The sequence below is a fragment of the Orcinus orca genome, chromosome 7 (assembly GCF_937001465.1).
Source record: "Orcinus orca chromosome 7, mOrcOrc1.1, whole genome shotgun sequence".
Taxonomy (NCBI): domain Eukaryota; kingdom Metazoa; phylum Chordata; class Mammalia; order Artiodactyla; family Delphinidae; genus Orcinus; species Orcinus orca.
Window position 1 is genome coordinate 104,285,586 of NC_064565.1, and position 23,556 is coordinate 104,309,141.

Genomic DNA, 23,556 nt, shown 5'->3' on the forward strand with positions numbered 1-23,556 from the left:
TACATTTAACAGTCATGTTACAGTCATGTTTTATGCTGTTACAGTTAAATGCCTGTTACATTTTATTTGAGCCACACAAATGGCCTTGGCATGGAAACTATAAAGGAGTTTCACTGAACAATATACATGCGTTATAGTAAACTCATTATTTATCCTATCATCTGGCAGCTCTACTTCTCAAAACACTGGCATTTTTTGTTCAAAACGTGTTACAACAAATCATAAGCCTGGCCGGTCTTCTTTTGACTTGGTTTCTCTTTCGGTTTGTGGCCCTTTGCTAAATGTTTGAACGAGGAAGTGGAGGAAAGGTAGTCACCTGCCCCACCCACCCCCAGTTGTATCAATAAAGGACACAGATGTGCACTTGATTAAGGGGGTTGATGACTCTGAAAGAAGAAAACTGATGTGCTCAAAGCATAGACTCATAGGTGTGTCCCTGAAAGAAAAATGTTGAAACCCTGGTCGACACCCGTCTGTAACTCCAAAATTCAACGTAGCTTCTAGACACACAGATTATAGGGCCCTGAATGAGTTCCAGTTTATGGAGTTTCAAAACATATGGAATAATGATGGCACCCGGGACTGTGCCTCTTCCGAGAAATTCATTCTGGACTAAAGAATGAATTTGTGCAAAAACAGACCTCTAATGAATAAACAGATCATTGACATCCCAGGTACCCACGAGTGGTTTGAGAAAATGTCTCTGCCCTGGTCTCAGCTCTGGTGCTGGTCCTGATTCTACTTCCATTTGTTGATCTTCTTGGCTAATCCACATCCAGCCCTGCTCTACAAAGTTTTCCTTTTAACCAGCATGCTAGGCTGACTCCAGAAAATTCGGAGACTCTGTATCTGCAAATGCTCTAACACTGGCATGTAGGAAGGATCTCCCTCCCAGCAAAACGGTCTCTTGCCTGATAGCCTGAAATGGCCTTCTTCACTGGTCTGGCTGCGGGGGTGGGGTTGAGTGAATTTCCCTACCTTTTTAAAAGGAAGAGAACAAACAATCAGCAAGCTAGGATTCTCCCTGGAACCCAAGGTCAATCTGTTGGTTCCTGTTTAAAAGTCTTAATAGTTGATAACGTTTTGATTGGCTCTTCTTTGTTCTACTAGGGCTGCCACATTTAGTTGATAATTTGATGCCTAAATCCAAACTGAACAGCCTTTCACTTCTGTGTCGTTGTCCTTCCAACTACTTTTTCCCCCAATAAACAGTCTCCATAAAAAAGAGGTAAAAAACTCCCAATTCTCCAATAGACAGAACTGCTCTTTGCTCGAGCATCTACATGATTTAATTTTTGTATTAATCAGAAAGAATATTATTTACAGCATCCAACCAAAACAATGTGGTATTGGCTAATTTCTGTCTATCTGAACTTGACCTCATGGGCCTAGAAGGGTGTAGGCTCCATCCACGATTTTAACCAGAACCACCTGGGAGTTTGTTAACAATTTAGATCACAGACTCAAAACTCAAAACTCTTGGGAGGTGACCTTAAACATGTGTATTTGTAGCAAGCACCCCAAATGATTCTAATGTACAAAACTCATTTTCAGAACCACTGGGGTTCATCATCAGAGAGAAAAGCCTCAAAACAATCACATTCCACCAACTTATCTTATGCCATTCCTACACCTAAAAAAAAAAAAATGAACAGCCATGTGTTAACCTTTTAGAACAGCTCCAAATTCCAAATTGAATAAACATCATCATTTGTTTACTGTCCTAAACTACCCATCTACAAAGCAATAAAACAATCATGCCAAATCAAGGGCACTTTGTTTTTTGCTCTTCAAACAAATGATTTGTCATTTTCTCCTTTTGCTTAAATTAAGCAAATTATCCTTTAACTATAACCTTCAGGTCAACTTTCCTGGGAGGCTTTCCTTATCTTTCTTCTGCACGCCTTAATAGTAGAAAAAGGTTTCGGTAAACATTACAAATCTTCATAACGACAAAACATTCTCTTTGGTTGGATGAAATATCTAGAATCTTCCAAGATCAATGGCTCTCAATGGCCAGAAGAGAGCATGCAATCAAGGACTATAGATGAATGAGCCAGGTGGAAGAGACCAAATCTCTCCTCTGCTCTTCAAATTCTTCCAAAAATCCAGTCTCCTCAGCCCCAGGGTGTGACAGCTAATTCCCTGTTCTTAGCTCAAGGGGCATTTATTCCTCTTATACCACTGTACTATCTAAGTTTTATCAAGTTCCTCTTCTCCCTGGAAGCCTTTCCAGATAGCTCCAGTCAACATAGATTTTTTTCTCCCCCCGATCTCCAGAGAACCAGCACTTAATATCCTATCACACATTTTGACACTTAAGAGCTAAAAGGCGTCCTGTAAAAGACTTATTCCAGCTAATTATTTTCTAGATGAGGAAATTGATGTGGGAAAGGTAAGGAACTTCTCCATGATCAGATAATTGGATACTTTCAGAACAGAGATTAGAAGCTCAGTGTTTCCACCCTAAAGTACTCCTTTCTCAAGAAGATTGTAGGCCTTTTTGGGAGCTTGGGCTCTAGATGAGAAATTATTTTAAATAAATGTACTGGTGGTTTACCCTTTCATTGAAAGCTGCCCATCATACTCCTTGGCTAAGGTTGCTCTGCAGTAGACCTTTGACATTCTTTAAAGGTATTTCCCCAAACCCCCATTAGTTCCTAAATTAGAAAATCTCTCTTTTTTTTTTTTCTTCTGGGGAAAAGAAAAAAGCACTATTAAGATTCCAGAAGATTGTATCTCAATGAAAGAGTAATCGGAAATTTCAACATAAAGGGAAAAACATGAAGAGTCCTTCGGCGTAGAGAAGTGGTATGGGGAGAAGGGCAGCCAGGAGGACATCACAGCAGTAAGCAGGAGATAACCAAGACGGCAGCCAGGGTGCCCAGCTGGTAAGAACTAAGTGGCAGCAAGGATGGAGGATAATATTTAATGATAAAATCAACAGAAGACAAATCTATTGGGTGGATCACACCATTAGGTGTGAAGAATCACTCCCAGGTTTCAGGCTTAAACATCTAAATGTAATCATATACTGAAAACAAGCTTATTGGGGGGCAGGGAGGAGAGCCCAGTTTTGGACACGTTGCATTTGAACTGGCTATGGACATCTAGGTGGGGACATAAGCAGATAATCACATGGTTTTAACATACTGAACAATACAAAGTTACTATTCACTGTTAATCAAGAAACTAATGAGACCCATGAAAGCCAAAATAAAATGGCTAGAAGAGGTTGCTGGTTTCCTAAATTAGAAAATCTCTATTATAAAACATAATTTGGTCAAATCCCTTATCTCTAAAAGGATTTCTATATCCCCTGTTTAGGAGGATTGAAAGCATTATGTGAGAACATGTATCCAATCAGAAAAACAGATACACTGAAAGGAAGCATAGAATCCTGGTTAAGACTGCAAATCAGTAGCCGGACTTCTCAGGTTGAGTCCAGACTCATTTACTAGCTGTGTGGCTTTGGCTTTGGGCAAGTTGCTTTGCCTCTCTAAGCCTTGGTTTCCTCATCTATGAAAAAGGGAATAATGACAGTCACTACTTCACCAGGTTGTAGTGCTACAAAGAAATACTGCAAGAAAAGAGGTTAACATAGAACCAAATTCTCACCAGGTAAGTGACCTTAACACAAATTATTTAAAGGAATGCCAGAAAGTTAAATAATAATAAACAAGATAAACTGCTATATGTCCAAGGGCCTATGAGTGCATGTGTGAACTGCTGTTAACATTCATCCGTGCAAGGTTCCATTCACTCGCTCATTCATTTCAATAGCAAGTTCCAGGATTCTGAGGATTCAAGAGGGAACAAACTAGACTTGACTTCTTAGAGGTTACATTGCTATTGACAGCTAAACCCAAGAATGCTGGAGACCTACCACACCCTTATCCTACTAATTTAACCATATGCTCCAAATACTTCTTTTGAGGCTGCATTCAAAGTAAGATTACTCATGAAAAGAGTTTGTTACATTGCAATCACTCATTGTTCTTGAATTAAAAAATATGTATAACACAGCATGACTGATCTTCTCATCTATCAACAACCTTGTCTATAAATTATGTGCTTTCCAAAAATGAAATCCACCTTAAAGCAAAGAATTGTCCAGTACTAAGCACATTTGAAAAGACATTAGACATTTTTAAAAAGACGGTTCCAAAAACGTTTCAAAGTCATGGCAGCATTATACTAATCCTATAAAACTGTCAAGGTGACCAGTTCAAGGACTCAGTTGCATAAAAGTCTCTATCAGCTCTTTGGATAAAATCAGGATGTACTTGAGAGTTACACAGACTTTTGTGTAAGTACACTGCTCAGCAACACTGAGTGTCTAGCATACAGCAAGTACAAAACGAGTAATTTATTGAATTGAGCTAAGAGCCTGAAACATACTAGAATGAAATAGTTGTGTGAGTAGGGTTATAAGTCTTCTATTCTAAGACACAAATGAAAATCTCCTCAGGGATACAGCTCTACCTGTAATTTATCTCTACATTATTCTTATATGTAATATTATTTTTGGCATGTTAATGTATTGTCAAAGAATTCCAATCTAGTGACATGGCAAAAGCTGTATTTCATTTTGGAATGTAAAAAGTGTGAAAATCAACTGAATTATATATCAATGACATGGAATAATGGAAACCAGTATATTCTGGGTAATGTCACTTTTCCGAAATGATTAGCAGCCTAGAGCTATTAGATTAATTACTAGAGTTTTATTCTTACTTTTATAATCATTTGGATTTGCTGAAGGGAGATAAAGACTCAAAGCTCTTATTCTCCCCCCCAAAAAAGAAAGAATGATTTGCCAGGATCCGCATAATTCAGATAATTAACTTCTTTTCTTGGCACTTGACTAAACCTCTGAGTTTATGCTGGCAAATAAAATAAGTGCTGAAAGTTGAAGTCACTCTTTGATCTAGTAAATCAACCCACAGAAAATTTACCCTCAATTTCACTCTTTAAATTTATGACATATCCAGTATTGTAACAAGATGGTGAAAAATAGTGATTTCTTACTGAAAATACATGATACGCTCTGTGAGCATGCTTCAAAAATCAATAGGCCTCTTATAAATAAACAAAACTGCAGTGACATTTTTCTTTTTACATTTATTTATTCATTCATTTCAGTGATCCCATATGGAGTACCAGAACAGAATAGAACTCTGTGTACTATATTTTAGGCACTAGAAAGGATGCAAAGATAAGTGGAATCTATACTTAGGCCTGGGAGAACATAGATTCTGATACTGAACTGTCGTATACAGTTATATAGGCTGTTCACTGAACAAGGGCATCAAACTGAAGGGGAAAGTGGGGTCTGAAATGCAGCTGAAACTCTGCTCACCAAGCTCAGGGCCCTGAAACAGGACCATAACAACCCAGTAGTAGTTGTGTAACAGGGAAGAGCCAAATCTGACTCCATGTTGGATTTGTTTCTTTTACTTTAGAGTTTGCTTCCTGTCGCTTTTGTTCACTAAAAGGATACTGTCTATACATAATGGCCTGCCTTGGGGAACCCTGCCCCTCCGCCTGAATGTTAAACCAAAGTGCATTTGTTCAGGGAAACATCCGGACCCTGTCCATCTGTGGATGGCTGCAAGAAAGAAATTAACACACCCCCTCCCCGAGGCTGGCCATTCCAGGGGATATTTGCAAAACTTATGGCCTTTTTACTTCACTTCCTCATCTTCTCCGCCTCTCTGTGCTATAAAAGAAACTGGCATCCAAACCCTGATAAGACGGTTATTTTGAGACTTTAGTCTGCCATCTTCTGGGTCTGCCGGCTTTCCGAATAAAGTCGTCTTCCCTGCCTCAACACATCGTCTCTGATTTATTGGCCTGTCTTGCGGCGAACAGAGTGAGCCTGGACTCAGTAACAGTTGTAGCAGTAGTAGTAGTAGTAGTAGAAGGTAATATTTATTGAGTAGTTACTATGTTCCAGGCATGGTTCAGGTGCTTTGCAAGTATTTACATGTCTAATCCAAACAACCACCTGTGGAGGAGGTACTATTACTGTCTGTATTTTTTTTTTTTTTTTTTGGCGGTACGCGGGCCTCTCACTGTTGTGGCCTCTCCCGTTGCGGAGCACAGGCTCTGGACGCGCAGGCTCAGCGGCCACGGCTCACAGGCCCAGCCGCTCCGCGGCATGCGGGATCTTCCCGGACCGGGGCACGAACCAGCGTCTCCTGCATCGGCAGGCGGACTCTCAACCACTGCGCCACCAGGGAAGCCCCTGTCTGCATTTTATATACAAGTAAACTAAGCACAGAGAAACAAATTGACTTGCCAGAAGTCAAACAGCTAATAAGTAGTAGGGAGTTTATTCACTAATACTCTGTGCCCATAAAAAGTAAGAATATGTTAATAGAAAGCATCAGTGACATTAAGGAATGCAAGCAATAAAGACCTAAATGTAAGACTGCACACTATAAAACTCTTAGAGGAAAACATAGGAAGAACACTGACATAAATCACAGCAAGATCTTTTTTGACCCGCATTCTAAAGTAATGGAAATAAAAACAAAAATAAACAAATGGGACCTAATGAAACTTAAAAGCTTTTGCATAGCAAAGGAAACTATAAACATGACGAAAAGACAACCCTCAGAATGGCAGAAAATAATTGCAAATGAATCAATGGACAAAGGATTAATTTCCAAAATATATAAACAGCTCATGTAGCTCAATATTAACAAAACAAACAACCCAATCAAAAAATGGGCAGAAGACCTAAATAGACATTTCTCCAAAGAAGATATACAGATGGCCAAGAAGCACATGAAAAGCTGCTCAACATCACTAATTATTAGAGAAATGCAAATCAAAACTACAATGAGGTATCACCTCACACCAGTTAGAATGGGCATCCTCAGAAAATCTACAAACAACAAATGCTGGAGAGGGTGTGGAGAAAAGGGAACCCTCTTGCACTGTTGGTGGGAATGTAAATTGATACAGCCACTATGGAGAACAGTATGGAGGTTCCTTAAAAAACTAAAAATAGAACTACCATAAGATCCAGCAATCCCACTACTGGGCATATACCCAGAGAAAACCATAATTCAAAAAGACACCATGCACCCCAATGTTCATTGCAGCACTATTTACAATAGCCAAGTCATGGAAGCAACCTAAATGCCCATCGACAGACAAATGGGTAAAGATGTGGTACATATATACAATGGAATATTACTCAGCCATAAAAAGGAACAAAATTGGGTCATTTGTAGAGACGTGGATGGACCTAGAGACTGTCATACCGAGTGAAGTAAGTCAGAAAGAGAAAAACAAATATCGTATATTAACGCATATATGTGGAATCTAGAAAAATGGTACAGATGAACTAGCTTGCATGGCAGAAATAGAGACACAGATGTAGTGAACAAATGTATGGACACCAAGGGGGGAAAGTGGCAGGGAGGGTGGTGGTGGTGGTGTGATGAATTGGGAGATTGGGATTGATATGTATACACTAATATGTATAAAATAGATAACTGGTAAGAACCTGCTGTATTAAAAAAAAAAAAAGGAATGCAATCAAAACACTCAGGAGAGTTCAAAGGGAAAAGAAAATGCTGCTCGAGAGGGCCTTGAAGAATGTGTCTAATAGTGACAGGCAGGAAAGCACGTGGCGCAGGGGAAACGGTGTGGGCAAAGCCCTGGAAGCCAGATTCTTAGAGCAGTGAAGCAACATTAAAGAAAGAGCTTGGACCTCCTTTCCCTGCAGGGTCAGAGGTAAAAGCCAGGGGTGATTTCAGAGTAGGAGTGTCACATGATCAACACTCAGGTTTAGGAAGATTTATCATCTCAGCCTATATCCCATTATAATTATATAATCCCACCTATATCATCATGGCTAGATAGGTTTGGAGGAGGGGAACAGAGAAAAGAGGGAAGACAATTGTCAATTTTGCCTAAATACTACTTCATTTATTAGCACTTGTCCATTTTTACAAGATACTTTTCTTAATTAATAAACTCAATATATTCTCTCTAGTCAAGCAAAATATCCAGCCAGGGCTCTTGTGAGCACTCAAGTTTCCATGTGCAAAACGAAACAAATATACATGCAGCTGGTGAAACACTGTATCCAGCGAATCAAACCTTCCTTAGTTGTCTTCATATCTGACAGAAATAAACAGGGTTGATATGTAATTTAAATAATTTGGCCAATACAATTTAAATTACCAAACAGCCACTTCTGATTAACATGTTATTATTTTTTCCCTCCTTTTATATGGATATGACCTTTTTAAAATGAGATTTTACATTCAATGGCCACACAGCAAGCCTTCCATACCAATCAGTGCTCTCAGCACAGGATCTGAAAAATAAATGAGAATTTTTACTGAACCTGTGATAGGTAGAGGCATTTACTGTTGAATTATAATAATCTCAAAATTATAAGGGATAAGAGCAGTTATTCCAGTCCTTCTTTCCAGTGAGGGACTTGCTGAAGCTTCTCTTACTAAAGACTCCCTCTAGTTTCTGCTTAAACACTTTCCATGGCATAGAGCTGCTTGTCTTTGAAGTGTTGGCTGTTCAAACATGTAAAACTTCACCGACACAGGCAGCAGAGGGAGATGAATCTGCGGAGACTAGATCTAAAGAAAGTGACGGAGGGCCAAATTAGTGTCCAAAATAGCATGGAGAACTAAGTCTTGATTTGGGACAACATCAAACTCTCAGGACTCCCAGTCAGAAGCAGCTAGAGAGAGGGTCCTAAGAAGGTACCACCCTAGAAGTCAGGTAGGCGACCCACATTCAAGTTCCTGATGATTCAGAACAAGATTCTGTGGAATTGAGAAACAGGCTGTAACATCCTAGGGGAAGGGATCAGCAAGCTCATTCACAGAGGATTTTGGGGTTACAGCCAAAGGTGCTGGTCCCATTGGGGATCTGGAATGCCAAGCTGCAAAGAGAAAGGAGTAGCTGGAATTTCTGGGCCAATAAAGTATGTGGGAAGCTGCAACATCACAGGCACATAGATGCCAATATTCACTCCAAGCAGGACAGGAATGCCACCTACAACAGCAAAACAAATCACCCACCCAGCAAGTAGGTGATTCTGAGGTTACTAATGAAGCACTTCCTTGTTCTGCACTGGCAGGAAAAAGGAAAAGGCAAATGCCACCAGGCAGAGAAACACCATTCTACACTTAGGCAGGGACAGCAAGAAACCAGAGGCCGGGTACCAGGATGATCCCAAATGTGACTTCCGGTTTCCTTTTCTTGTTTTCCAAATGCTCTACAATGAACAGTATTAGTTTCATGAATAAAATGTGATAATTCATTTAATAGGGAAAAATAAATTAAAAAATAACACGGTTTTATTTTTCACATTGCTAAGAGATGAGTTGCCCAAAGAAGAATGAATACTTTCGGTATGAGGACATGCGTGCAATGTTTCACTGTCCTTAGAGATGCTACTCTATTTTCAAATGACAAGATCTTCCAGCTAAGAGTCAACATGTACAGGATTCCTTCACTGAGAAAGATGGAGGCAAAAGGAGTCTAGGAAGTGGGAAAGAAAGGATGCAATGTTTTTCTATATTCCATTCATGCAATTGGAGAAATAACTTGCAAGATGGTTAATTCATTTTAAAAAGGGGAAGGTGCAAAACTGAACTGCATAATTAATATCCCATAGTGAGTAAGTGGGTACTGGGAGATAAGTGCAGGGAATGCTAGTATAGGCACTTGGATGACCCAGTTTAAAGGTGTTAAATCTCTGGTGTGTAGCCAGATGAATTTTAAGGCCACAGAAACAATTGATTACACAGCAATCAATGCATTTAACTCATAAAAAAGAAGAATCAGCTAACCCTTCAGGAATTTGAATTGCTGGTTTCTGTGTGTGTAGTTATTTTAAAGCCCACTCATAATCCAGGAAGTCATTTTCCTTTCCAGTTGGTGAAGCCCTGAAGGCATTCTTTAAAACTGTAAGACAACAGTATCGAAGAGATTATAGAAAACAACCAGCCTCATGAAGCTCACTTTAACAATGTCTTTATGAAAGGCAGTGATTCTCTGAGTTTTAAGAGCAGTGATGTTCCTTCGATAGTGGGAGGGAAATTTTACAGTAGGTTTAGAGGCAATGTTTATCAGGTGACTAAACTATATTATCATTTATATTAAAGGCTATCCTTTATATTAAAGGGTTCCTGTAACAGCTATCACATAGCCAATGAATCCTACATTTGTTTAAAATAAAGCTTAAAAGCTAATTGCTTTTTTTTTGGATGAAAAGAAAGGGTTTGTTGGCAAAAACCTTAAAGGAAGTTTTCTAACATGCACGTGCTAATGAGTAAAACTACCTCCACTTTGGAGCTCACTTCATTAATGAGTATTGCATGGAAATGGTCATATGAAGTCACTAGAGGTATGTTATTTCTCATTGTTTCAAACTTAGGTAAGTATGTATCTCAAAACTGAGTCTTTTCCAATAAATATCAAAGCCTCTATCTAAAACTGCACATTTTTCAAACCAACAATTATTAAAAAATAATTAAGTCTATATTTTAAGATGTTCCTGTAAGGATATTCAGGGCAATGTTATTAAAAAGCACCACACTAGGGCTTCCCTGGTGGCGCAGCGGTTGAGAGTCCGCCTGCCGATGCAGGGGACACGGGTTCGTGCCCCGGTCCGGGAAGATCCCACATACCGCGGGGCGGCTGGGCCCGTGAGCCATGGCTGCTGAGCCTGCGTGTCCAGAGCCTGTGCTCTGCAATGGGAGAGGCCACAACAGTGAGAGGCCCGCATACCGCAAAAAAAAAAAAAAAAAAAAAGCACCACACTAAAAGCAACCTAAAAGCCCAAAAGCAGAGGGTGGGTGAAGAAACGGTGGTACATCCAAGCAACAGAAATCTCTGTCAGCTTTAAAAATGATGTTATCAAGTTATATGTATTGATCTGGAAAGACTTTTTATCATCATGCTATACGATCAATAACTCAGTGAGTGTGTGTGGCAATGTGTGCATCAAAGAAAGTCTGGAAGCATAGAAACCAAAACAATAAGTATGACTCTCGTTATGTGGCGACATTATAGATGACTGTGCCAGTCTTTTTACTTGCCAATGGTATTACCACATTTTTCTACAAAAAAACAGGAATTTCTCATGATACTTTTCTCACCCCAATAACTTTGTGATTCATCAGTTCCCTTCAACATGGCTTAAAACCATATTTTCATACTCCAATAAGTAGGGTTTCCCATGGTATACTTAGCTGCTATAAACACAATAAAACGAGAGTACAATTAACATGAGAAATCTATGTTTTGGTCAAATGAAGTATTAATCAGCTGAAATATTTTAAAAATGAAATATTAAAGTATCTTTTTTAACCAAAGACATAATAGATATATTAAAAAATGTAACATGTGTACCAATCAGACGAATTATACTGCAAAATTAAAAGTAGTAACAGTACGCCCATTTCACAGATGAGGAATAGAAGAAACTAAAGGGATTAAGTGATTTGCACAAGATCCACACTCCTGGAAGAGCCCTAGTCACCCCACCCTGGGCCCAAGCCCTAGGCCACCAAACCACACTGTCTTCACGAGAAACCCACAACGGCATAAATAAATAAATAAAACAAACTCGAAGATATGAAGGCAGAAACCTTGACACAAAGGCTAAGTTTTAATGATCAAGGAGAAAGGCATTTTTCATCTCCTGTGATGGAATGAATTGCATAGTGATTCTATTCTTAGACTAAGGAAATCCTTGTTTTTCTATAAGGTCAAATTCATAAATGAAAAGCAAATAAAACTATGGTCATCCTTCCCTTCCTGGACCACTAGCCTCATCCTTTCTTATATTCTACATGTAACAAGTATAAACTAAACTAATCCTCTATCCTGCCAGGTCAAACCACCCTCCCTTAAAAATTACCTCATCTCCTAGGATTTCCTTAAACTAAGAATAGAATCACTAAGCATTGTTGCACCAAACCTACAACCTTGAAGTTACTCAAAACATTCCCTTTCACACACCCCCTAGATCCCACTGGCCACTGAGTCCACCAGTGGACCAGTGAACCAATACTATGTCCAAATTTCCAAAAACCTTCCTTTACACCACACCTCCGGCAGCACTCAGCATCTCCGTCTTCCAGGTCCTCAAACTTCACTTATCACACATCATAAATATTTTTACTGGGCTGCCTGCTCCCTTAGACTGCAAACTCTTTTGCAAAGGAAATAGTGCACAAAAAGGCATAGAGACCTCAGAATGTATTGATGCGGACAAAAAGAGTCCGAGCGTATCCGAGGATTTCAAGCTTTTATGGGGGTGGGGGGCAAACAGTTTACTGAAACCCCAACGATTGCCATCAAGGACCAAGTTTGATCTCATATCAAAAGCCTACTTTGAGGAGTAGACTTGAGTATACAGGACTTAGTTCTCCAAGGCCAACTTCAAAGGTATGCAGATGCTACTTCACCCTGGCTGCCTACATCTTTTCTGGGATTATCCTCCCTTTGACACAGTCAAGAAGGCAAGACTCTAAAATTCCGTATTTCAGGAGCCAGTCTTTTTATCTTTAATTATTTTTTTCTTTCTTTTTTACTTTTTTTTTCACTTTTTTTTTAGTTGAATGTTTAATTTTTTTAAAGTCTAGTTGATTTACAAGGTTGTGTTAGTTTCAAATGTACAGCAAAGTGATTCAGTTATAGATATATGTATATATATTATTCTTCAGATTCTTTTCCATTATAAGTTATTACTAGATATTGAATATAGTTCTCTGTGCTATACAGTAAGTCCTTGTTGTTTATCTTTTTTAGAGAGAGTAGTATGTATCTATAAAATCCCTCTCTCCCCACCTTCTACTCCTGGTAACAACAAATCTCATCTGTTTTTCTATAAGTTTGTTTGAAGTATAATTGACCTAGAACACTATGTGAGTCCCTGGTGAACAACGTAGCGATATTTCTATACATTACAAAATGATCGCCACGATAAGTCTTCATACTATCTGTCACCATGCAAAGATATTACATTATTACTGACTGTATTCCCCACGCTGTACATTTCATCCCCATGACTCATTTATTTTGTAACTGAAGTTTGTACCTCTTTATTAATTTATTACATACTTTATTAATATGAACCTCAGTTTTCTCATCTGCAATATGAGAAGCATGAACTAAACAAAGGATTTCTAAGGTCGTTAGGGCTTGAATATTCTTCAACACTCAGAAGAGAGATATCTCACTTCACAAAGCCACTGTACGGAAGAGGGTTCTCTCTCCTATTAGCAACAGAACCCAAACGAGTCTATCTTGCCATCAGGCTGAGGAGGGAGGACAAAATAGCCATCCAATATGTTTTCGTTGTTTATAGGACTAGAAAGGAATCTTTTGGAAAAGTAACTACTCAACTTGGGCAAACACATTATGCTTCCTATGTGAAACATTTGTCTATAGAAGACTAGTTTTCAGTTAAAGTAATGACCTCTTTTATTAATTAGGGTTGTGATGCAAGCAACAGAAAACCTGATTCTAAATGACTTAGCCCCCCACAAAAAGAATTTTTGAGACTTCCATAATAGAACAATTCAGGATGTAGCTGATTGTAGGTGCTGAAAGGTGAGCCATTTCCACTGAAGCCACTACGTAGCAACACAATGGTGGGGGGGGGAAGTAGAATGGCTGTGTGGATGCTGAAGGAATCACATATACCACCATTTGCAATGTTTAGCTCACCTTTTTTCTCCTTTTGCTTTATTGCAGAAATGAATTGCATCACAAATGATTTTGTTGCCATTTCTTTCTTTTTCTGCATACATTTGCAAATAAATACTCTACCTGAACCAGCATAAGAGCACAAGCCCAACATTTAGATTATGAAAAGTTCATCCTCCTTTTTAGATTGATTTTCCTTCTAAATAGCTCTGGATTTATTGTACAGCATTTGAGAAATCAAAAAATTTCTCATTTGGTTCAGCTGTCCTCCAGTTAAGAGGAGATGATGTTCTGTCTTATGTAAACTTGGATCTATGCTTATAACCTCCCTCTGTGCTGTGATTCAGAGTCAAAATAAGAATAATTTGTTCAGTAACACACTATGACAAGGTCTTCAGCTCTAATAATTGCAAGGTCACATTTTGCTCTTTGCCAGGCCATTTGAAATAATATAAAGGCCACCCATTGGCAGACGAGTGTTTTACAAATCTTGGAGTAAATACAGGGTGCTGTTTACATAAGTTTATAACTCAGGCATTTAAAATGTTCTTCTTACCTTGTAAGAATACAAGGCAGATTCCATATTGTTAGTTACCTTGGGGAGACATTTCTTGATTTCTAACACTTCTTACCCAGGGAAAGTATGGTATAGAGTTGGCAACTTGGAGGCTGGAGCCAGCCTACCTGGTTTCAAATTGTTTTAAGTAGTCTGCATAACCTTGGGCACCTTTCCATGCCTCAGCCTTCCAAACTATAAAATGGGGATAATAACACTACCTGCCTTATAAGGCTGTTTTAGGACTAAATAAGTCAGTAGGGAACCTGGTTGTTGGTCATCATTACAGATGCTTTTATAACATGTGAGCAATTTCTTCCAAAAGACATTCCCCATCTCCTTTACTTGGTTCCTATTGGGGAAACAGATGATGATGCTATGGTGTACACTTAGATTTAAGGAAATTAAAAATAGAGAGGTTGATAGCCGGGAGTATTTGAAGAGCTTCTCCATCTTTTCTACGCTATAAGGTCCTAGATCTGGGACTTCCCTGGTGGTCAAGTGGCTAAGACGCCGTGCTCCCAATGCAGGGGACCCTGGTTCAATCCCTTGTTGGGGAACTAGATCCTGCATGCCACAACGAAGATCCCACGTGCTACAACTAAGACCCGGCGTAGCCAAATATATAAATATTTAAAAAAAAGAAAAAAAAGATCCTAGACCTGAATTACCTATCCTATAGGAAATATGAAACATTTGTAACAGGGGACCAAATACCCTACTATCTTAGAATCTCAACAGTTGTAAGTTATCTTATAGTTTGTCTAGTTTAGAAGCTTGCAATTGAGATTAGTAAACATATCTGAGGCAGTTGGACACGTGAGGGGAGGTTTTGGCCTGTCACAGTGACTAGAGGATGACATAGGCATTTACTGCCCAGGGACTACTCAGGATGCCAAATGCCTTGCAAAGTGCATACCCACCGTGCACAGGATGGACCCGCAGTGCCTGGTAAATATTACACTCAGGGAAGAATCATCCTGCCCAAAATGACAATGGTGCACCTTTTAAGGAACACAGGGTCTCCAATCTCTTACTGGAGGGATACAGTTAGATGCCCTGGGGTCATCCAGCCAGTGTGAACACCAGCTTCAAAGGGGAACTCATCCTCTCAAAAGGCATCACATTCCACTCTTGTCTAGTTCAAAATATTAGATGGGTCTTTCCTTATACTGAGGCGATATCTGTCCTCTGGTCCTCGTGTAGCTTGCATGAGGCCCACAGAATAATTTGAAATGAAAAAAAATGAAGCTTACCAATCCTCAAAACCAATATAAAATATTGACAGATTATGATGTCAAAGTTGCGGCTCTAAGGAACACCAGATGTTTCTAGAACAGGGAATCTGTCACTTCAAGTTCTCTCTCTCTCAATTAAAGAAAAAAAAAAAAGAGCAAAGCACCACAGCTCAGAGGAGCTGCATCCACATTCACTCTGCAGTGAAATGTAGCTTTTCCTAATGAGATATTAAATATCATCTCAACTAGATCCTCATTAACAGCCAGGATCCTGATTTATGACTAGCTCAACCATACCTATGCATTAACTCCAGGTTGAACGATCCTATTGCCTTTAACTTATATGTTTAAGATCTACACACGTAATGAGAAATCTCAGTGATGTAATTACAAAGGAGAGCAATGTGGCATCTGTGCTTTCAGCCCTGAAGTCAACAGAGGCTGGGAACAGCCCAGATCAGAGTCAGAGAGCACATCTAACTATGGACTGGAAGAGTCACTTATGTGACTAGAAAAGCAAATGAATGAGGTTCCAGAGCCAGTTTCCTGTTGGGGTTGTTGCATTTTTTAATTGAAGTCTAGCAAATATACAGAAAAGTGCCCATATCCTAAGTGCACAGCCTAGAGCCAGTTTTAATGGCGAAATCTTTCAAACTTGCAGAGTAAAGCTAGATCCCCTGCACACTAACTTTCCCAATGTTAATTAAAAAATGGAAAACTATCGTAATTAACTTTATGACTCAATTATAATCCTAAAACCTGCTAAGAATAGGAGGGGAGAAAGAGAGAAAGAGATACAGTTAGAGAAAGACAGAGAAAAAGGGAATATATAGGTTAATATCAATTGGTTATTTATTAAAAATTCAAAATAAAAATAATACAAATTTCTACATTTTACTGAGCGCTGAATAGATGTCACTTCCTAGTAAGGCTTACATACATTGCCTTATTTAATCCTAAGGCTACCCATGGGGTAGGTATCATTATTCTCCTGTTACAGAGGAGAAAACAAAAGTGCTAAAGTTGAGTACCTAGAGCCCATTGTCACATTGTAAGTAAAGCTGAGATTAAAATTAAATTCTTATTCCAAAATCCTGGCTCTTCATCACCATTTTCGATTAACAAATAGAATTTAAGGAACTATTTATCAAAATTTACTGCCACCTAATAGGATTTTTTTCCACAAATGCAAAGAGAGTTTACGGATTATTTTCAGAAAAATCTACTAATATACTCAATCCCATAAACACAGCAAGTCAGAAAGGTCACATAGCTAAAAGAGATACTTGAAGGCACTGCAAAATTCAAAAGCCCTTCTTCCTTAGAAATGTTTAAAAATTGGAAATATGATATTAAGACAATATATCTCACAGCATACTTAAATTATGCCCTCTAAAATTGGGCATAAAATAAAGATGCTTACAATCTACACTAGTATTCTTCTCTGGCCTGAAAATTCTGGCCAATTTTGTAAGATAGAAATCACAAATAAGAGGTTTAATTTTTTTAAAGGAAAAACATATGATTGCTTGCACCTAAAACTCTTAGTTCTCTAGAAAACCTAGAGAATTAACTGAAAACCTATTAGTATTCACAAGGCAGTTCAAGAAAAAGATTGGATGCAAGATAAACATAGAAAAATCAATAGCTTTCCTGTAGATCAGTGATAACCAGCTAGAAAATATAATGGGAAATACTGGGAAAACTCAATAGGTTTCTGTTTTTCAATCATTATCCGTAGTAGAAGTCAACGATCCTTTTGAGGGGGGTAGGAGTTCTTTTTAGTGTATCTATTTTTTAAAGTTGCAATAATAGTTGTGATTTTATAAGGTCAGACATTACTTCTCTTCAGTAAATGACTTTGTTCCTCTAGAAGAAAAGGAAAGATCCGATAATAGTTCAGTACAATTGCTGAAATCATAGTGCAAAATTCTTGCCTTATCAAGTACCCATTTAAAAATTACTAAAATAGTTACAGCCACAACATTTTGTAAATGAGGATCCCAGAATCCTTCCTGAAGGTTAGAAAAAAGTATGTACTGGGCTTTGTTTAGCTCAGTACAGTAGCCATTTTTTTGTCCTGTGAAGGATAACTTCCTAAAGCAAGACCATTTGGGCCCCTCAGGTGGTGAGTTTCAAACTTTTTGAAAGCTTTTCTTTTTAATCATGCAAAGACAACGTTCTCATTTTTCCATCAACAGGAGTTCCTTGGTGCAAAATTACCGCGCTTTTATATTGTTTTACTGTAGCCCTGCATTAGTGCTAATTGAAAACTCTAGGATAAACAGGCAGTTCCTAAAGCAAAGGCTTTAAAAGAAACCTGACTGTTCAAAATATTACTTTCAGCTGCACATCTTTGCTGGCTCCTCGTTAGAGACCAGAGTAATGAAATCTCAATTTCTCCCATTAGTTAATTAGCACCTTTGCATCTTAAGTACTAGAAGTGTTACAGTGTTAATTACCTACAAGTCCGCTCTCAAAAATCAGTGGCTGCTTATGGTTTTTTTCTAATGCATGGCTTTACACAACCCTTAAAAAAAAACCAACCTATAAAATAGTCTTCCATGTGCATAGGCTAAATGTTACAAAATGTAGTGTTTAACAGCTAAAGGTGAGTTCAAGTCAACTAGTGCCCCTGTATTGATCTCTTATTTCTCCCAACACTTTTCTTCTAATCCTCTCCAAAATTACATGAACTGCTAGAGCTTTCCTGAAGCTGTCAGTGCCTCTTGCATCCATTTTCAAATGGCCAAGAGAAGCTGTCTGGGCACTAGATCAAACCATCAATGTTCCCTACTCAGGGCAATCGACAATCCTCTTGAAGTCTCCCTGGCACATCTGTCAAGAGCCTCCTAGGGTTCTTCAAAACTCTTCCCCCTCAGAAGAGAGCAAGGAGGGTGGAGGAAGCAGAAAGGTATTGACCCATTCTTTTAACATGCTAATTGGCCCGGGGGCTGCTTCAGTCAGTGCCAAGCTGGACACTTCAAAAGGAAACTGTTTTTCAAAGGAGAGATGTCTTTTTCAAACACTTAAAACTGAAAACAAATGAATCTAAGCATCAAGGTCACAGTGCAATGTGAAGGAGGTTGGCCAAATAGAAATGCGATAGGGATATACACAAAGGTGGCCTTTGCATTAATTAATTGATAGTAACAGAATGTTTGAAAGATACTTTAAACTTCTACAGCCTGTGTGTCCAACATGAACAATTAAGATATAACCTATTGAGTAGCTTACATTAATCCTTAGGAGAAAAATTAACACTGATATAATTAAACTGATATTAATTATGTAAATGTAAATTTACATTAAATTAAATGTAAAATATTAATAGCATATTGATGAATGCTTGGACATCTCCATAAATGGTGAAAATGGGAATAAAATTGTTTGTTTAATTATACCTCTAATTGGCAACACACCATGAAGGCTGGACTGAAAAAAAAAAATGGAGGGCGGGTAAGAGCACCACTATTAAAGGATCTTTGTCTACCGCCTTTGTTATCAGTTTATTATTTCATCCATGAAACACGCAGTACAGATAAGACTACAAGACATAATTAAATGTGTAAAGATTGCAAAGTATTGCTAAGCTGGTAAAATTAATTCATCCAACGTGATGATTTGCTCAGTTTTCAGGTCATGTATTTCTGGGGATATATTGTTAGTTGTGAATGGTTATTAACGGAAAAAGCTATATAAAAGAGACGGCAGCTCTGGTAATGAAGATGCCGCTGCGGAAGGAAAGAGCTGGGAAACTCAGCATCTCAAATCAGGGAAGTTCTTAAGGACAAAAGCCCATGAGAAAAGCACTCCTTACTTAGCTGTGTCTTAACTAATCATGAGTTTGGCCCATATTTACCTGGTATGGTATTATGAGAGGAAATCAGTATTCTGTTAACCTCTGACCCCTCGGATCTGCAGCAGACAAAGGACCAATCTGGAGGCCTGGGAGAACATCGCCAAATGTCAAACAGCAGGGAAGCGATTGTTACAGAGGAAACAGTTGGCTTGGGCGCAGCCAGCTTCATTGGGGCAAACTGCTATTCACAGAAACAAGCCATGAAGGGATAACGCCATAAAATATGAACCAAATGGAACCTTTTTTGCCTTGCTTCTAAATTGTTAGCTTTATGGGACTTCATGCTGAACAGTATGAAAAAAATCCAATTTGCTCGGAAGCGCATTAGTCTGTCTAACATCCTAATTATTGTTTACATTGCCATTTGCCTTCTATTAAGAATTGAATAATTACCCAGCACTTCATAGTTTAAAAATACAAGCAAACAGGATTATCTGGGTAATTAAGAAACTGTACCATAGCTTTGCACTGCTGTGGCAAGTATCTGTACACGTAGGGGAAATGATAATTATCAATCAACTTACTTCAAATGGTACTTTCAGGATTCTGAGCCATTGGAGATCTGTAACTTATTAAGAAGAGGTTAGTAAGATCACCTTTGAGAAGTGTGGGTCTGTTTAAATCCATTCTTCGAAACAAGAGCCAGAGAAGCAGCTGAATTTTCTCATCCACTAATGACACGAGAGACTATACCAAGTACAGAGCCTTCTGGTGTTCTTTAATCCTAATAATCCATCCCAAATCGACTTTGAACAGCATCATCAAATTCTGTCAGGCCACGTGGAGCTAAAGCGAAGCTCTTCTACATTTCGATGTTGTTTTAGCTGACCCAGCCCTTCCGCCTAATTACACTGCAAAGTCTGCCTATGCTGCCCTGTGAATCAGTGCGAACTCAAAACTAATTGAACTTCAAAAACATTTCATGCTCAGTCCTCTTCTTCTAGTTTATAGAATACATATGATCACGGCCTTCTGAAGACAGTGCTGTTTTCAAGCGGAAAGTGACGTTTGTTGGGTTAAATATAAGTGTGCTCGCATTACCATTCTAAAGGAATAAAGCAAAGGTTAAGTAAATTTGGAGACACTGGGTGGGATGGGAAGACAGGAATTCAAAAGGCAATATTCAACCCAAAGCGAATATACATATAGAATAAGGAACAGAATTATAGTTACTACGCCTTTGAAAGAAATTTATCTGGGACATAAGTGAAAGTAAGAGATTTTAATCATGATTCTAGGTATGAAGATGGTTGTGTTCATTCATAGATAAAGGACACTAACACAATGAAAATACCAATGGTGATTTGTACATTATACGCTTTCAGTTTCTATTTGTTGAATGAGTGAATAGGTCCAGCCCACTAGTGACCTAAAGCCTATTTTGGGAATTTCCTGAGACCTTAACAAATCTTTCTCCAAGAATTTTATCTTTTACTTGACAATGTTTTAAGCCCTTTGTTGGGCCACTTCTAAACATTCCTAGCATAATCTGAATAGTGCCATCTCCTCCCTCCTCAGAAAGAACAGCAAGATTCCAGCTGAAACTGTCACTAAACACACAAGCCAAGGGATTCACCAAGACTACGTTCCTTTCCAAAGGTCACAGTAAAATGAGCAGCGGGGGCTTCCCTGGTGGCGCAGTGGTTGAGAGTCCGCCTGCCGATGCAGGGCACACGGGTTCGTGCCCTGGTCCGGGAAGATCCCACGTGCCGCGGAGCGGCTGGGCCCGTGAGCCATGGCCGCTGAGCCTGCGCGTCCGGAGCCTGTGCTCCGCAACGGGAGAGGCCACAACAGTGAGAGGCCCACGTACCGCAAAAAAAAAAAAAAAAAAAAAGAGCATCGGTACCGTGGGTTGTTTTGCATGGGGCAAGGGGCCCGGGGAGTGACAACCAGACACACTGGGTCGTGGGGGAGCGGGGAGGGTGCGGAGTTGTGTACAAAAAGGGCCCTGTGCAAATACCCCATTCTCCGCCTACACCCCCAATCTCTGGAAGCATTCAAATCAAAACCGAATTAATTTGCATGGTGTCTAAATCATTGGGTTCTGCATAAACAGAAGGAGATTTTGGCTGGAGTTTCCAAAGGAAGCCCTCTAGCCTTTGTGAAAGGGGGAAATGGGTGTGCTCTTTTGCATGAGGGCGCATACAGAATATGCAAATGAGGAATCTGCTGCCGGCAAAAGCAACCCTAGGCGGACAGCTGACGACCCGCATTCACGCAGAAAACGCTCCGTGTCTCCAAAGGGAGTTGTCAGCGGCACCAACCCGCTTGTTTCCCCAGAAGCCCAAACAGACTCTGAATATTCATAAAATGTCCATTTAGTCATGGGACTATTAATTACCCTCCAGATCATGGGACCCAGTGACCTCACCTGCTCTCCTCCCCCCAAAATAGCTCAGAGGTACCAGCTGGAAGGGGACACAGTGAGAAAGGTTTTAGGCCCTAAGTGAAAAAGATACAGTCTCTCAGGGTCCAGGGGCCAGCTGAGGCCTTCTTTAATCATTCCTTCTCACAAGCACAGTAAAACTTAAGAGAGCACTGAGGCATGTTATTGGACACAGATAAACCGTTTTTAAAAAGCTAAGGGCTACAAATTGTTGCCTAATTTTATAGAAACACCTAAAGGGTTGAATAAATGTCATTCTCCTAAGCTACCTAAATCTCCCAGATTCTGAAAGTTTCCAGAGCTTTCTTATTTTACTTTAACTTTAAAGTTAAAGACAGAAGTACACTCTCTGTACCTGCCAGAAAAACAAAAAGCTGATGGACCAGTGCAGCGGTTCTCAAACTTTTTGGTCTCGTGACCCTTTTACACACTCTTAGAAACAACTGAGGATGCCAACGTGCTTTTGTTTATGTGGGTTAAAGCTACCAATATTTACCATTAGAAATTGAAACTGAGAGGAACTTATTTAAAAGTATCGATAATAAACCCATTACATGTTAACACAATATGTTTTAATGAAAAAAATTACTTTATTTTCTAAAACAAAATTAGTGAGAAGAGTGACATAGTTAAACGCCTGGCTTAATAGAGGACAGCTGGATTCTCATACTTGCTTCTCTATTCAATTTGATGAGATGAGCTATCACGTATCAGGTAGCCTCTGGAAAACTCCATTCATGAGAAAAGGGGAGGGAAAAGGCGAATGACATATCAGTATTAAAGTTTTGACCTTGCAGACCACATGAAAGGGTCTTGGGGAACCCAGCTGGAACACACTTTGAGAATCACTGCAGTAGGCTGGAGAACAGAGGATTTGATCAATGCAGATAAGAACAGCCATTTCATACCATCCCCTACACCCTTGCATATGTCACCACTGCCCTCACCTCTCCCCCCGCCAAAAAAATCTACTTCAAACCCTAAACCGGTTTCCATTGTTGGACAGACAATGACCTAATAGCCCATACTGTCACCATATTTCTATCAAACAACAATAAAATTAACAATAACATTTTCCACTTCATTAGTGCTTAATCATTCTAGGCACTGTGCTAAACCCTTGGTACATGCATGCTGATATGTGTGTATCATACATAATAACATACCATTGTCAGCAATCTGCAGAGGTAAACTTGAGGTTAGGGAGGTTGAGTTAGTGACCATGATTGCACACCTGGTTAAGCAGCACACCTAGAAACTAAACTCAAGTCTCCAACTTCAAAGGCAGGTCTTAGCCCTTTTGTGCTAATAACTATGTTAACTCGTGGGCTGCAGAGATTTTTGAACATTCAGATCATAGAGATGGTTCATAAACATGCTGAAAATAGTTAAGACCCAACTGAAGTAGGAATTACAAAAAAGGACCTCATAATATGTGAGTCACATGCAAAGATTCTGATATAGCATGTTGACTCCATGAAACACTACTCCACCAAATAAATGTTTAATATGAAACAGGCCACAATACCTTATGCATTTATTTATTCATTCATTCAATGAACATTTAATGAGACTCCACTGTGTTCCTTAATTGTCAGTGGTGTTACTTGTCTGGTTATCCTAGACTGACCTCCTCCACATCCATGCTCATAGTCAAGAAGTTTTACTAAATTCACTTGTCCATGATAAAGCCAGAAAAATAACAAAGCAAGGCTAATCCAAATTTTTAAAAAATGTACACGTATGATTTACAAATTAAAGTGTTTGCTTAAAAATATTACCAGGAAAAACTAAGACACCCTAA

At 39.1% G+C, this 23,556-nt stretch overlaps 1 protein-coding gene across 4 annotated transcripts in view; it reads right to left on the reverse strand.

Annotated features, from left to right (window-relative positions):
- Positions 1-23,556, reverse strand: part of EPHA4 (EPH receptor A4) — a 142,000-nt gene that overhangs the window by 105,317 nt on the left and 13,127 nt on the right. Inside the window, exon 4 of one of the 4 annotated variants that reach the window (XM_033426866.2) lies at positions 22,346-22,610. The exons of the other annotated variants lie outside the window; for them this stretch is intronic. Coding sequence (XP_033282757.1) covers positions 22,456-22,610 — 155 coding nt within the window. The 3' untranslated portion in view covers positions 22,346-22,455. Of the gene's footprint in view, positions 1-22,345; positions 22,611-23,556 lie in introns of those variants that run through there. 4 annotated transcript variants of the gene reach the window in all.